Here is a 17,421-nt window from a genome sequence, read left to right as displayed (position 1 = left end):
ACTAGATTTTTTTTATTGGGGATGTTTAAAAGACAAAGTTTACGCGAAACCAATACGCTCTGAAGAAGGATTGCGGCAACGAGTATTCGACGCGGCCCGTACCATATCGGAAGTCAGTTTACGAAAATTGAGCCGAAATTTGATTAAACGATGTTTTTTGTGCATCAGAGTCCATGGGGGAAAGTTTTAACATTCCAATAAATGAATGAAAGATAAACCTGTTTTTAACCACCCACGCAAAAAGAAGGGTGTTATAAGTTTGACCGCTATGTCTGTCTGTCTGTCTGTGGTACCGTAGGTCTTAAACGCGTAAACCGATGCGTTTTTTTATTATTTGAAAGCAGGTTTTCTAGCGATGGTTTTAAGACATATTCTATCAAAATCGTTTCAGCCGCTTTTGAAATATTGAACTTTGAAATGACAAAGTTGGGGATTTTCCAACTTTTTTTTGGTTAGGTTATATCCGGTTCTTTAGGATCCGGTCCTAGCCTTGAAAAGGAAACAAATATTAATATTTAACCTTCGTGCATTTGGCAAAATAATTGTATCAGATAATAGGTGAGCTATCGCTATACACAGCATTTTTGTACCACTTAGCAGGGACTGCTTTCGGAGTTCAAGTTTTAAATTGGTTCGATAGGGCTTCGCTAAAGTGATAAGAATGTCTAATGTTTTTGGAGTGAGATACATGTGTCGTACCATTTCTGAATCTGCATAACATGTCTAATTTATTGGCGTTATTTGTTTGTTTCGTTTCTAGTAATTTTTTTTCATGGCAGATGGTTAAAGTTGAAATTTTTATTTTTGAGACAACTTAAATCAAGATTAATTAAGTTTTTTTCAGCATTTTACGGTAGTTATTGACAAAATAACACACTGCACTTCTGAAGTAACTATTCACGATTCGATACACATAAAAAACTGTTATTAAAAGCTTGCCAAGTCGATGCTGGTACTAAAAATGTCAAGACAAAGGGGAGTATCCCCAAAAATCTTTATTTCGGTAATAACTCGAAAACCATGCAACTTTTACTGGGGTCATGTTAGGTTGGTTAGGTTCCTCAAGAGCTGGCCTACCTCTGGTGTCACTGTGACGTGGTACTTCTGGGACACCCTGTATATGCAGTCTAGTTATACTTCGTTTTTTAGCTCAAGCATTAATGTTAAACCTTACAGGCCCAAAAAACAGGCAGCGCCCCCTCGTTTGAATTTGAGTGGGGCACTTATCCCTTCTGCCCCCTCCTCGTTTGGGAACCTCTGCAGCTAGATTCTAGCTGCTATACCAGACACATTTTCTCACTGGTTCCAGCGAACACATTCATCCTTTTTGATCCTTTCGCAGTCCCTGACTAATACGGTATTTGACAACTCCTGATTTTGCCATATCTTAATATTATTATGAAAATATACATATACAGATAGTGTTTAGCGAAGAGAAAATTTAAATCGGTTGAAAATTGGATTTATAGTGATTTTTTGAAAAATCTATATACCTGTCTCTTTCTCAAACGCTTTTCTCTATGCAGCAAGTATGGTGGTACTGGCGTGTGACGTCACATGCCAGTATGTATTTCTCTGTCTAATCTTGAATTTCAAACCTTTATAACTTTGTTATTTGTAAGGGTAGCTTAAAACTTGTTTTTCTATTCGATAACAGGCATTGTGTAGTTTTAATTTATAAAACATGTACAAAATAGTCAAATACCGTATTGTTATGATTTTCGAAACTATTATAAATAGCATCAAATAATAAATTTATGTATTAATTGTCTTCGGCTTCAATTCTCCTCGTACAAAACGAGGTGGGTTTTGTCAGGACCATGCCGATTGAATTATCTCTTTCTAACCGGCAGGCTAACAAATATGTCCGAAAGGGATATCAGTTATGTTCAAGCTAAATAGCTAGTGTCTGCCTATAAGGATATTTTCGAATAAAGACTGAAACTAGAAGTAAAGTTGGTAAAATTGTCGCTACTTTGAAAAAAAACTCCTCAATCAATACGTCAACAAAATTCACCCTTGTGGTTATGTCCATAAAGTTCACTCCGAGAAAAAGAGTGTTTTGAGGTAAGAGCTTTTTAAAAGTAGTGACGAAATCTTTAATTTTAACATTATGTAATGACTAACCTTGTAAGTCTCAATATTTTAAAACAAATTCCCAGTTTTAAAGTTGTACATATTATTTAAAGTTATTTTTGACCGGAGAATTAGTACCTACTCCAACACATTTGGCAGTTATTGTGAACATTACCTGGTAAGTACTTACTTCATAAAGTACACTGTGACTTATGAGGATAGGTACGAAACTCCGCATAGAGTGCAATAAATATTCTGTACTAATTTTTGCCATATTCAAGCGTTTTTGTTTCTACTATTGAATAAAATCCTATCTTGCCGTCCCGCTGACGCTTATTATTATTTATTTAATTGTGAGAGGGACGGTATGATACGAACTTCGATTTTCAAATTTCGTAGTAGCTCCCCTGTTTCGCGATAGTAATCGGTGTGCAATGAAGGTAGGCTGCTCTGTTTTGCATACCCTGCAGGGCTATTACGAAATTCGAAGTTCGTATCGTACCGTCCCTCTCACTCTCGTATTAAATAATATAAGTATCGGCGGGATGGTGCGATATGAACTTTGATTTTCGAATTTCGTAGTAGCCCTTCTTTTGCTACAGGTAGGCAACACTAGCGCTGCCTACCCTCATTTTACCCCGTGTTTCACCATCCATTGATTAAATTTATATTTATCCGTCAAATAAAATGAATCAATGGGTGGTGAAACAGCCCCTTTAGAGCCAATTATTTTAGATAAGTTTTAATGAATTTGGTCATAATTATAGTGATTTGCAACCTACTTAAACCAAATTGTATCGTTAGGTATTTATGTTTACTTCGCATAATTTATTGGTTTTATTTGTTAAGAAATAAAAAATTAAAACAAGATGAGTTTTATTTATCATCATTATTTTATGTAATTCAACTTCTATTTTATTCTAATACCTATAAAAATTTTGAAAAATAAATATTTATTGACGAATTCTTTATCTTTGTATGGTTTTAATGAATAAACACGATGCCCATTATTATTTTCATATCCATCGGATCTGCTTCTCGGGATATAAAGTAGTTGGGAAACCTAATTTCTAGGCAAAAAGTAAACAAAGTAATAGCGTCTTGAACCGAACTCAGATATGCCACTACATTGAAGGAAAACATTGTGAGACCTGTATGAATACACCTACGAAGTAATTAAATGGTGAGTAAAAGCTCGTTAAGTAATTCATTTGGACTTCGACACAATAAAAGAGTAAAAATTCAATGAGGGCGTCACTTTCTACGTGGCAGGCGGTAAAAAAAGATTTGAATATGGCAACAATGTTGACGTCATCAGTTATCAATCAGTCAATTCGCTGTCAGTTTGTGTTGTGATTTCAAAATGGCGATGTGGTACTAGGGTACTATCAGTATAAAAGCTTGTCGTCGAGATTTCGCGTTTAAATAAGTGTAAGGAAAGTGTAGTAGTAAAAGGTTTATTTTAGTTTGTATCATTCTTAAGTGAAAAGTGTTCTTGTGTTACGTGATTCATTATTTATTTATTATAATTATTGCGTTGCATGGTATCTAGGTCTTTAGCTATCCCGAAGGGTCAAACTAAAAATGAACGAAAACGTCAATATGACTTTCCTATCAGTTGTTCACTTTAAATTTCACAACAAAAACATAATGTTTTGATCGTTCATCCACCATTACCTCTCATATTTCGTTTTCTAGATTTTTTTTTACCGTACAACTGCAAAAACTACTAGACACTGGCAAAATTGTCCTCCGATGGACAGAGCCATATTTTTTTAAAGAAACAACAACAACAACAACATAATGTTTTTTCCTAGGAATTCAGGAATTCAGGTCTTGTCTCTACTCTTTTCAATTTACAAACAAATTACATGAATAAATAGATGTACAGTAATAATGCACGACAAGTAGAGTAGTATCACGTAAAATTACTTTCGTGAGTACTCTTGAGGAGGGATTCGATGAATAAAATCTATAAAGAAATATTCTTTTCTGTGTTATTGATTGACAACTGGTGTTTGACCATACTGTTTACCAGAAACCGAAACCGAATCGTCAACCTCGGTCTTAGTATCGCCCCAAACCAAAACATGTAAACAAAAAACAAAATGCATGTCCTACTTTTTTTGCATGTTAACCTAGTATATAAAAATAGTTTCACATAAAAATGTTAAATAAGTAAAAAAAGTAACACATTAATTGAAACATAAAAAGGTTTATTTGGGGCATTTAGGACACACGGGTCATGAAATTATTCATAAAAAGAACATATGCAAATACTATAATTTGATGTGACTTAGTGATTGATGATTTCTGATGGAAACTATATTTTTTTACCGGAATTGATGAAACCAAAACATAAGGCAGGATAACATGTTAATGAAGATTTGTATGGCGATCAAACATCCAAAAATTAAACAATACCTATTTTTCAGATGATTTGCCTGATATAAAAATGGAAGCAGATATTTTAGCACTGGAAAATGATGACGATACAATACTTTTGATAGTTGGGGATGAGGGTTTAAAAATTAAAGAAGAAATATTGAGCGAGACAGATGGTTCTTTCATCTCTCCAGACCCAGAAGATACTGTACTCATAAAAGAGGAGATATTAGATGTAACATTTGAATATCCAGGATATGAGTCTGAATTTAATGAAGAATTGATGCCTGTGAGTAAAGTTGAAGGGAAAGATGAGAATGTTAGTAATTATGTGGAAATATGTAGAGATTGGGAAGAAAAATTAAAGAAACAGGTGCGACCGGGACACAAGAATTCACTTGTAAAAGAGCTTAAGCAGAAGCACCCAGAGTTAGCAAAAGCGAAAAACAAAAACAAATTAATTGCTGCACTTTTGGAAATCATGAGGAGTGTTAAAACTCCACCATTACCCCAGGACTATTATATTATGAATGACATTATGTTAGAGTAAGTATTTTTTATTCTTGAAAATATGCTAGTGCTAGGCACAGGTCTCCCCTCAGGCCCCTATTTAGCAAAAGTTACAGCTACAGCTACAGTTTTACATAATTGTCTAGTTTCTCATAAAAAAAAGTGTCAATTATGTAGAATTGTAAGACTTGTATCTTTTATTAAATAGGGGCCAGAGGGTTTCAGGCTCCAATAAACACTTAGTGCAACTTGAGAACTTCACTCTCAACATTATATTAATTCACTTTTGCCCACAAAAGTCACACATTAAATGATAAGATGTTTATATACCACAACAACAGAATAAATACAAAAAGCAAACTTTTTTTAAAGATTTTCTACAAATTATTGAAGTCAAAAGTCAAAGTCAAAAGTATTTATTTGCCAGAATACAGTACAGGAACTAGTCTGAAACTAGTCATAATAGTCGATTACACTATTTATACACCTTTAGAATGAAACCGACACAATTCGAAATATTCACATCACTAAAATAAACTTTGTATATAACAAAACATGATTGAGTTTTAAAATGAGAACATTTTGAATTGTGTCAGTTCGTTCTAAATGTGCGTCTTGCATGAATAGTAGTTCTGTGTAGTTTTCTAATTAAAATCATTTTTTATTATTTTATAGTCTCATAAAATGTGCCATACTACACAGACTCAGTGCACAATGGGGAAAAGATGAAAATTTTAGAAATGCTTGAAACTTTTTTATCAATAGTAATAACTTTTCTAATTACCAGAAAAAAGTATCAGATTTTTAAGTAGCATCAAGTAATTAAAAAAAATGAAAGAGTTTTCTTTACAGCCAAATTACGATAGTCTGGTCGGTTACGGGTTGTTCTATAGCCCAGAACAAAAAACGTTAAAAAATAATTTATGTGTCTTTTTTGACTCGATCATTTTGACAGGTGACACTATTCACCGGCCCGGATAATACAGACATGGAAATACCTACCCTGTTTTTCATGTACACACCCATAGAAGCTCATGTCAGTTTCTATGGGCGTGTACATGAAAAACGGGGTTGGTATTTCCATGTCGGTATTATCCGGGCTGGTAAAGAGTATTACCTGTCAAAACGAATGAGCCAAAGACACAAATTGTTCTGGGCTATGGAACAACCGGTAACCGAACGGACTATCGTAATTTGGCAGTAAAGAAAACTCTTTCATTTTTTAAAATCAAATGATGCTACTAAAAAATCTGATATTTTTTTCTATTCATTAGAAAGGTTATTCCTATTTATAAAAAAAGTTTCAAGCATTTCTAAATTTTTCATCCATTCCCCATTGCCCAGGGTTTGTCTGATACTTTGTCTAGTTCTTCCAAGAATTTTAATCTTTCCTAGGAATATTACAGCCAACCAGATAAAGTTTATCCCTTACACCAATTACTATACAAATACAATTATACCAACTAGTATACAACTTAATTCTCATGTAATTGCAGATGCATGTTATGCTCTGGCCTCTCCGAGACGATTCCAGCAGCCAGCCGCCACTACCTGGAGAAACACGGTCCAAGATATCTGTTCTGCTATGCATGTGGTGCGAATTACAAAAGGCAAGGGATAACCTGAAATTGATATTTTTATTATTTAAAATGTCAGTCAGATATATTTTTGGCTTAATGAGACTGTGGTCAGAGGCCTTATCGTATAAGGGTGTATACATGAAATCGCCCGGCGCTCGTTTCCAGTGTTAAATCTGGTGACGTGACATATAGCGATAAAGCTGAAAATGATGAGCTAAATAGCTGAAAAAAAAACCTCTTCAATTTCAGCAAAAACACTGTTATTTCTTTTTTTCATTCACTCCAATTTCTTTCATTTGTACCACTGCCACGACTGCTACTAAATGAGATTAAGAAATCAGCTTCCAAGGCCAAGATCATTCCTGCAAAAAGCCATCTTGTCGCTGCTGCTCGACGCGGCGACTTGACGCTACTTTTTGAGTCGCGGGAAGTTCAAAATCACCTTCAAAATGGGGTCACGTGACCAAATTTATCGCTGCAATCGAGCGACGAGTGACTGCATGTGGCCGCACCTTAACAATTGCATTCACCATCTCTTTCTACCCTCGTCTTATACAGTGTGACAGAATGAAGTGTTGAAAACGATTGTGATCTCATAATCATAAGGCCCCTGATTTGTTAATTGTCACATCATTTATGCACTCTCTGTTACACAGATGCACTTTCTGTTACACAAGTTTATCGTCAGATTTCTTTTTTTCGTCCTAGAACGACGAACGACAACTTACCGCCTGCTTCCACTTGTTGGCTAGTAAATGCCTTATAATATCCACATTATTCTGGGTCGACTAATACACAGAGATAAACCGCACCCCTGAGTGGTAGGGCTGGCAACGACGCGTCTTCCTGTCAGTAGTCACTCTAAAACCGTTCTCTTCCGACGGTTATCTGTTCTTTGAACAATGTGGCTTGGTCAGGTGATTGACGTGCCGGTTTTAATTCCACTTTCCAGCCGGACGTCGTTGTACGTGCACGAGAAGCGTTGTTGGTCGCCGGACCGGGACGTGGTGCTCCGCGCGCGCGCCGTCATGCTCGGCAATAAGGGCAAGACGCGCCCGTACCTCGGCCTCGCCAAGACTTTCCCGCTCGGGTATGTGCTTGTGCTACCGATGAACAGAGAGATTGAAAATCAAATTTTGACGACCAGGTGGCCTAGTGGTTAGAGAAGCTGACTACGAAGCTTGAGGTCCCGGGTTCGATTCCCGTGTCGGCGCAGATATTTTGTATGAAAAATACGAATGTTTATTCTCGGGTCTTGGGTGTTTAATATGTATTTAAGTATGTATGTATATATATATTATATTTAACCGTTTCCGTTGCTTAGTGCCCATAACACAAGCTTTGCTAAGCTTACTTTGGGACTAGGTCAATTGGATTGGTGTGAATTGTCCCGTGATATTGATTTATTTATTTAAATGTGATAATTTATTTGATGAACATGCGAATAAGATCCGAAGCCGTGGTGGCCTGATGGTTTGACCTATCACCTCTCATGCAGAGGTTCGTGGGTTCAAACCCCGGCCCGCACCTCTGAGTTTTTCGAAATTCATGTGCGAAGTTACATTTGAAATTTACCACGAGCTTTGCGGTGAAGGAAAACATCGTGAGGAAACATGTACAGACTAATTCAATGGTGTGCGTAAAGTTCCCAATCCGCACTGGGCCCGCGTGGGAACTACGGCCCAAGCCCTCTCATTCTGAGAGAAGGCCTGTGCCCAGCAGTGGGACGTTAATAGGCTGGGATGATGATGCGAGTAATATTACCTATCCAAACCAAGTGTAGCTTAATTATATGATATTTATTGATATTTCTACTTTCTGATTGAAGAAGATAATGGTAGAAAGAGAAGTGCGTTTGAGATTATTTTTTAAAGTAAATTAATATTTTACAGTTCTGCAGTCAGAAAACCAGTGAAGATCAAGTGAGTTACTTTTTTCAAACCTACTAATTCCTACAGTAAAATAATTATTTAGTTCACTACCACATACAATTATCTAATTTATTGAATCAGGCGTTACTTTGCGGAGGTCCTTAGTCGACCAATAAGTATAAACTAGTATAAACAATAACTTTGCTCACCCGCGACCTTACAATAGCCTAGCTACGTCTATGCACCAAATGTGTGGTCAGCAGCTGCTCCGCCTCCAAACTGTAAGAACACATACATCACACAGACCCTACTATCAACACTACGCGTTTCGAACTCAACCAGAGTTCATCATCTATGATAAACTATTTTCCTCATGTAAAATTTTACCTGCAGATAAAAAAGTCACACACCTTTAAGGATTAGAGCATTATTACAGTGATATGTACAAATTATTAATTAGTAACAAATATAATACAAGGAGTGTAAGAGAGAAAAAGCTCGTACAGCCAAAAATGAACAACTATCATGGTAAAAGATGTTCACAGTACCTGGTACCAAAATTATTTAATAAAATTAGCTTATTAAGACGAAGTCGTAAACTAAGTAAATCTTTTTTTTTTGTTTTAGTAACATCTGCAATCGGTACATTCAACCATAAGCAAATCTGTTACGTGTAGTATGGCTTCAGAAGAAATCACTCAACTGTTGAAATCTATGTTAAAGATCAGACTCAAAGAATATCATCTAGACTTGCCTTGAATGTATACCTTCTATGTAAATACTTCTATTCTTATATATTCATGCGAATCTGTTAAGTACCTACCTACCTAGTTTATGTTAGAGGATAAGTTTGATAGCTTAAAATTGCATGAAAACTGAGCGCGTCTCGCCATCAAACGTAGCAGTTTGGCGAGAAATGTGTAGTACCTAAGTTGTAATTTGAATATATAAATAAATTAAAAAAAAAACAAAGCAAAACTCTCCTCTACTATAGAGTACTCATAATGTTACATTACAGTACGTTCGCGTGTGACATTTGCCCGGCGGTGTTTCAAGGCAAGGAGGCTCTGAAGTCCCACATCCATCTCCACCAAGGGCTGCGCCCGTTCAAGTGCAAAGAGTGCGACTGCGCGTACACGTCGCGAGGGGCGCTCGGGGTAAGTAACACTTGACACCGATCGACCTAATCCCACAGTAAGCAGACCTTGTGTTATGGGTATTGGTAACTGTTCAACTTTCACGTTGCTTTTTTGTAATGGCAACATTTTATAAATTTTATTTCTAACTTCCGTTTTTTATATGGCAACCCGTGTTCCGGCGCGTGCCATATTGAACTTTTCACTTTTCGTATCGACCCCGTAACAGGAGGATCTAATATTTGTACAAACTAAGAGTAAAGAAACTCTTTCTATTTTTTAATACATTAAAATAAGTGCATATGCATTATTTCGTGTTGTGAGAAGGTGTGGGCAGATTAAGTAAGGCTGCGGAGGCGAAAACAGTGGTAAACCGAGCTCGTACACTCGTAAGTAGCTGATGTGCCGGTCTTGATTGAGGCCTCACAGAGCAGTACACACCCTGAGGAAACCAGGTATGCGTATAAGCACTTTTCGCGCCCTCTTTCTATTTGTATAAACGGAATAACTAATTGTTTTCGAGAAACTTAGATTTCCTTTGCTTTCGTTTTGATTTAAAATTTAGCTACAGTCCACTTTATTTTCATATTTTTATCGCCCCAAAACAGTAACGGATAAACATACTTAAATAGATACATACATACTTACTTAACTATAATGGTCATTTTCCACCGGCGAGGCGAGACGAGAATTGAAATTTGTATGCATTCAAATTTCATACAAATTCGTCATACAAATTTCAATGCTCGTCTCGCCTCGCCGGTGAAAAATCGCCTTAAGAGTAAGACGCAGAAACATCTGTTCTAGCTTCTAAGGAACCATAACGTCGATTTTAATGACGATCGATTTTATGCATAACGTAGCGAGAACTCTATTGTAGCGTGGCTGAAGGGTTACTCTCTCACTCTCGTATTAAATAATATTAGCGTCAGCGGGACGGTACAATACAAACTTCGATTTTCGAATTTCGTAGTAACCCCTCTGTTGGGGAATCGTAGGCTTTGGTAGGGATATTGTTGGCTGCAGCTGTATAACTCTAGGTTTATTTTTCTAAAGAGTTGCCATTAAATAAACTTTTGAGACATTAACACATAATCAATTAAGGACGGACGCACACTATCTTAACAGTGGCCTAAACAAGGGTGCTCTAAAGCTTACTATTTATAGACATGTTAGAATCAGAAATTATGATATCCGCAGTAGAACTAAGGTTACCGACAGTCCGAAGAATCGCGAAACTGAATAGCAGTGGGCGGGGCACATTGCTCGCAGGACTGATGGCCGATGGGGTCAGAAGGTTCTCGAATGGCGTCCGCGGACCGGGATACGAGCTGTCGGCAGGCCTCCAACAAGATGGAGCGACGACCTGGTTATGATCGCGGGTTCGCGGTGGATGCGGAAAGCACAAGACCGGCCTGAGTGGAGAGCCTTGGGGGAGGCCTACGTCCAGCAGTGGACGTCTTTCGGCTGACATGATGAGTCATGTTTGTATTGTTAGTATGTTGTTGCAGCGTCACGTGAAGAGGCAGCACGGCGACGAGCAGTTCGAGTGCGAGCACTGCGGACGCATCTTCAAGATCAAAGAGGGGCTCGTCACTCACATGGAGACGCATAGACGTTAGTATCCGACTATTAAAATGTGAAAGTTTGTAAGTCTGTTTGTTTGTTACCTCCTCACGTTAAAACCTCTGAACCGATTTAGATAAAATTCGGTGTTCAGATAGTTTAGAGTCAGGGGGAAGGACATAGGATAGTTTTTATCCCGGAAAATTGCGTAGTTCCCGCGGGATGGAGTCGCAGGCAACAGCTAGTTACTTATAAATCGCACTCCTACATCAAGAGTGTATCAAAAATAATCCACCATTTTAATTTAGACCTAGAAATTAGGGTTTCTTGGCAGACGAAATATCTCTAGGCAGCGTTAGTGTCGAGAGGTCCGTTTGACGCTAGTCTTGCTTGCGATTGGCTCAATGAGGGCTATCGTTTTTTGTCTCACTAGATGGCGCACTGTTGCGTGAGTTTTTTAAGTATGGCTTTTAAAGTCTGTTATTACGGGCATGAAAACAAAGTTTAGATTAAAATCATATTTAATACACCTTAAAACCGTACCATAAAATTATCGAGCATGCCACAGTGTTGCATAGTCCCCGTTTTGTTCGGAAAAAAGGGAGGACAAAGGTTTCCGCAAGACAAAACTGTCTCAAAACACAGACATTCATTGCCCGGAACGCATATTTGCCATAATTAATTTCAGATATTGCAAAATATTCACAAAATTATTCTAATTATAAATAAACCCGCGTAGCTCACCCAAAAACTATGAGATTTGACATTTCGGAGACCTCACGCTACACTAGCGCCTCTAGTGGCGAATTCATACGCGATAGCCCTCATTGATTGTATGGTGTTAAACCTTCACCTTTTCTCCTAAAGGGAAAGAATTATAAATTAAAAAAAAACTTAGTTACAACCAATCACAAACGTGGCACAAATGTCAAAGTAGGGATAAAATCTCGAAATAACAACCGCTGGGCTTAGAGTCATGAAATTTGGTATGTAGGTAGCTTGACGTCTAGAATATAGGTACATAGGCTACTTTTTATCCAGATTTTCCCACGGAATAGGGATTAAATCTCGAAATAACAACCGCTGGGCTTAGAGTCATGAAATTTGGTATGCATAGGTAGCTGGACCTCTGGAATAATGCATAGGCTACTTTTTATTCCGATTTTCCTACGGGATAGGGATAAAATCTTGAAATTTCAACCGCTGGGTTTAAAGTCATGAAATTTGGCACAGTTATTTTTAGCGCAACGTCAACGAAGACCACGATATATTTTTTTGTTGCTGGATCTAACGCTGGCTATACGGTTCTACCAACTGGATGATAAAAACCTAAAAGGCTTTGTCTTTTAGCGCGCAATCTTCGCAAGTACCCGTGCGAGGAGTGCGGCCGCCGGTTCGCGCAGAAGCACACGATGTTGCGGCACGTCGAACGGAAGCATTTGAAGGCGCCGCCGCCCTGCATCTGCCAGCTCTGCCCCGAGAGGTAACGGCCACCATACTAATAACTATACACAGTTTAGACTAAGGTGGACTAAGGTGGACCAAGAAGTTCTTTTACCACTAAGGTTCAACTTAAAACTTATTGAGGGGCTGTTTCACCATCTATTAATTAGTGTTAACTGACGGATAAATTTTGTTCGAATAGACGGAGACGGCATCACATTTAACCTTCAGTTAACACTAATCAATGGATGGTGAAACAGCCCCTAAGAATAGAATAATTTAAGAGTAACAATAAGAACAACTTTAAGAATAAGATTAAGAAGAATAACAATAAGAGTGAACATAAGAATAATATTCAGAATAAGTTTAAGAGTAAGAATAAGATTACGAGTAAGAATAAGAGTAAGAATAAAAGTAAGAAAGTAGTTTCTAAATAACGTCACACTCATTTTGTTATTTTTTATCTTAGACTTCCTTAAAATGTCATAGTTATTTACTATGAAAATTGCAATTATTTTGTTCCTGTGTCACAAATAACCAGACCCCCTAGATGTGTTGCGAAAGTTATGATAAGGTTAAGAATAAGGATAAGGCTCCAATCTGACTCTTATAAGTAAGAATAGAGTAAGAATAAGAGCAGTGCTCTGTCATTCCATGTGATACAATAGAGTATTTCTTCAAAATTAACTAATAGATATTTTTGCAGGCTCCGCTGTGACAGTTATTAATGCAGCTGACTGTACTAAGTATTTGGCTCTAGTTATTTTAGTTACGTTAGCAATATTTATAACCAGTTGTTTATTTTCACAGGTTTAGAAGAACAACGTTACTAAAAGAGCATATGAAAAAAGAACATGGGGTCACGCTAATGACGCAAAAGGTAAGCGAATCCGCTATGATGCGATTTAAGGGCCTGGTCATGTCTGCACGCGATGGGCGGCGCGGCTTGGGTTGCCATATGGAAAAAATAAGTCATGATAATAATCCTGATCACCCTAAGGCCCTGTACGCACTGCGAATTTTTTCCCCGCGGTTTGTTTCTCGCAATTTTGTAACACATTGAATCTTATACGAGTATCCGCACTGGCGGTAAAAAAATCGCAAAGAAATGGTATCTAGAGCACAGAATATACACAGAATAAATATCGCGCGGTGAAAGTCCTGACAAATTGATTAATAATTGTAACAAAAAAAAAACAAAAGTAGATAACCAGAGTTTTAACACATTCAGTGCCAAGAACCCGCTAGGCGCGTTATCTGTTCGTAGGCAGTTTCCGCTACAAAGCGGACAAGTAGGTAGCAGCGAACAAAATTAATGATTGAGATCTCTTTAGCTGTAATTTATCCTACTTTTAATTGTTTTAAATGAAATATTACATTTACCATTTCGTTCATTAAAACTGTGTAAAGTTTATAATAAATGTATCACATGAAAACATATGTTATTTTTTAATATTTTTTATCCAAAAAACTTGACATTTGCAAAAAAAGTGGGTCCTTGGTGTTTAGTTCAACTAACCCAATTGTTTGCTGATTTCATATCCTGGACTTTTAAAACCTTTGGTTTAACTGTGTTGTGCATATTTCAGATGTTCTACAAAGCGCTACCAACGATGACAGACGAAGAGGTCCAGAAAGCTATAGCTTACAAAGTGTTATGAACTATTGCTGTGTCCAACAGATTTCCAGAACCCAAACACTTAGGAAACATTGTGAAAAAACTGTACCTACTACCTCCGAAACCAAAGCCGGGATGTGTCAGTGTTAACTGCCGCACTCAGATACCTCGACTTACTTGTATTAACTCGCTCAGAGCCGAGGCCTTGTTGTCTAACACACTTGGAATCACAGTCGTTTTCACCATTTCTTGCTTTCACACCTTATAAGAAGAGGGTAGACAGAGATAGCGAACTTTAGTGTGATAAGCCGAGCTTAGCGTGCACTGCCGTTTCGCACATTTTTTTCCCAAATGTTTCATTTCTCAAGTATCAAATTTCTCCGGAAGCAAAATTTTTTCTCGGAATATGTTCTTATGTTTTTATAGAGCACATTAGGTTAGGTTCGGTTTGTTTTATGATAGTTCCGAAAATAATGATTTCGGAGAAATTTGATACTTGAAATTTAATATTTTGCCCAAACGACAGAGAACCAGAGAAAAATCGTGCAAGTTGCATTACATTGCGAGGCTGTAAAACCAACTGTTGTAATATGGTTTTCTTAATAAAACTAGCTTTTGCGTATGACCCAAATCACCATCTTTATTTCTCCCTTGCACCGACTCCCTCCACAGATAAGCAAACATAAATACAGATACAACATCTCTCTCCTTTTGATTTAGACAATAGTTAATGTAATACTTTAACATTGTGAGGGGTACATAATTAATTGTACCAAACAACAAAACAAAAATGTAACGCTTAAGCATTTAGTTGCAATTATCATAAGTCATATTCATAGGTACATTATTATTATTATTTTTAATAGGAAGGTTCCTACTTAACTAAAAGTTTGTTTAAATTAAACCAACTTAAATTAACTTAATCTAATAACATGTAACACTGACAATGCACAGTGCTATACAGTACCTACTTAAAATTAGTTTCATAATCATCCAAAAACTTAGGTCTCCTTACAAGTCTCTTAGGTAATCTGTCATCTCGTTCTTGAATCCTTAATTCCTGGTCACTGTTAGCTGTAATGTCAATATTTCCTCTTGCTTCCTCCTCATCAAGATTATCTAAGGGACTTGCAGGTGTAATAATCGAATCATCATAAAAATTCCTATTTAACAATGAACTTCCTTCCCCTGGTGAAATGTGCTGTGGAACTCGTACTAAATGCCACCGGTTTCGTCTAAACTTTCCTCTATCCGTCATAATCACGTATGAACGCGGTTCCTCGCATTTTGTTTCAATGGTACCATAAATCTTGAGATCAATTATCCAGACTTTATCATTAGGTTTTAGCTCTTCCAAATTAGATGCCCTGTGACTTTTGTTATAATAATACGCATCTTTATTTTTCTTTTCTGTCATGCTCTTTTGTATATCCTGTTTAATTTTGACCGGTTTATTAAGCTTACTAGGCAAGATAGGCAAGTTATCTCTTAGTTTACGATTAAATAACATTTCTGCTGGACTGTAGCCTGTTTCTATGGGTGTATTCCTATATATTAACAATGCTAAGTATATATCTTCATTTTTAGACAGTAATGATTTTGCTATTTTAACTCCAGATTCCGCTAATCCATTACTTTGCGAAAAATATGGACTACTTGTTATAGATTTAAATCCATATTCTTTTGCAAATTCATTAAATTTGGACTTGAACTGCGTGCCACAATCAGATCTCACTACTTCAGGAATACCGAACCTCGAAAACACATTTTTACACTGAATTATTACACTGTATTCTGTTAGATCTTTTAGTTTACAGATTTCTAAGAACCTAGAATAGTAGTCTATGATTACTAAATACCAGTTGTTATTAAACTTAAATAAATCCATGCCTACTTTTTGCCATGGCCTGTCAGGGATTTTTTCTACAACCATCTTCTCTTTGTGATTCTTGCTTGTTTCTATACACTTAGGACATGACTTCACTTGCTCCTCAATTTGTCGAGACAAGCCTAACCACCAAACCGATTGCCTTGCCCTTTCTCGACATTTAGAGATACCTAAGTGTCCTTCATGAATTCTTTTCAGTATATCTTTGTGCATGTTTTCTGGTATAACTATTCTTGAATTATATAAAAGGAGGTCCCTTTCCATCGAGAAACTATTTTTATACTGATAGTAATTCTTAAAAACCCCTAGTTGAGTTTTATTTGGCCATCCATTTGCAGTAAATGATTTTAAACCTATGCATATGTTACATTTACCCTGTTCCATATATATTTTGTCCAACATTTCGTTAGGTATTGTATCTGAAACTAGCATGTTGATGTTGCCCTCCTCCTCCTGTTCCATATCTGAAACTCCACAATCAGGCAGCGGCTGTCGCGATAGCGCGTCGGCCACTACCTGCTCCTTTCCTGGTATATATTTGACTTCATAATTGAATCTACTCAATTTAAGTCTAAATCTTAAAAGTCGAGGGCTTAAATCATCAAGCGGCTTAGTGTGTAATATCTGCAGAAGGGGTTTATGGTCAGTCTCTAATATTACATGTATGCCTAAAACATAATCTCTAAATTTTTCTACAGCCCAGACCAAGGCTAAACCTTCCTTTTCTATCTGTGCATAATGCTTTTCAGCATCTGTGAGTGTTCTACTGGCGTAAGTAACAATTGATCGATTACCTGCCCTATCTTCTTGCATAAGAGCTGCCCCTAATCCAAATGAACTACTATCTGCTGAGATTATTATTACTTTATCCACATCATAATGTGCTAGAGTAGGAGCATTTTGCAGTTTTTCTTTAATTTCATTGAATGCTTTAGTCTGAATAGGACCCCACACAAACATTTGATCTTCTTTTAACAAAATGTGCAATGGATTTAAAATTTCTGATTTATTTGGAATGTATCGACCTACAAAATTGACCATGCCTAAAAATTGAAGCAACTCTTTTTTATTACTTGGTTCTTTAAAGTTACTGATAGCTTTTGTTCGCTCGGGATCAATTTTTATACCACTAGCGTTGATCACGTGACCCAGATAACAAATCTCCTCAACCCCAAATAAACACTTATTTTTATTTATGGTTATACCTGCATTGTGAAGTCTTTTAAGCACTTCATGAAGGACCCTATCATGGTCTTCCTTAGTCGGTTCATAAATAAGAATGTCGTCCATGTGGATGGCTAGTTTCATGTCTTTAAATAGATTTGAAAACTTCATACTGAAGTATTCA

At 36.9% G+C, this 17,421-nt stretch overlaps 1 protein-coding gene across 1 annotated transcript; it reads left to right on the top strand.

Moving 5' to 3' along the window:
• The first annotated feature begins 3,558 nt into the window (after positions 1-3,558).
• On the top strand, positions 3,559-14,771 carry LOC141436813 (uncharacterized). Its single transcript, XM_074099879.1, has 10 exons — positions 3,559-3,580; positions 4,512-5,007; positions 6,468-6,581; positions 7,504-7,641; positions 8,444-8,473; positions 9,441-9,579; positions 11,070-11,175; positions 12,475-12,607; positions 13,378-13,447; positions 14,157-14,771. Exons 2-10 carry the CDS (start codon positions 4,532-4,534, stop codon positions 14,226-14,228), a joined length of 1,278 nt encoding a protein of 425 aa, XP_073955980.1. The 5' UTR covers positions 3,559-3,580; positions 4,512-4,531; the 3' UTR covers positions 14,229-14,771.
• The last annotated feature ends 2,650 nt before the right edge of the window (positions 14,772-17,421 follow it).

Source organism: Choristoneura fumiferana, chromosome 17 (assembly GCF_025370935.1).
Source record: "Choristoneura fumiferana chromosome 17, NRCan_CFum_1, whole genome shotgun sequence".
Classification (NCBI taxonomy): Eukaryota; Metazoa; Arthropoda; class Insecta; order Lepidoptera; family Tortricidae; genus Choristoneura; species Choristoneura fumiferana.
Note: the sequence above shows the minus strand (reverse complement) of the source record. Positions and strands in the feature narration are given on the sequence as shown.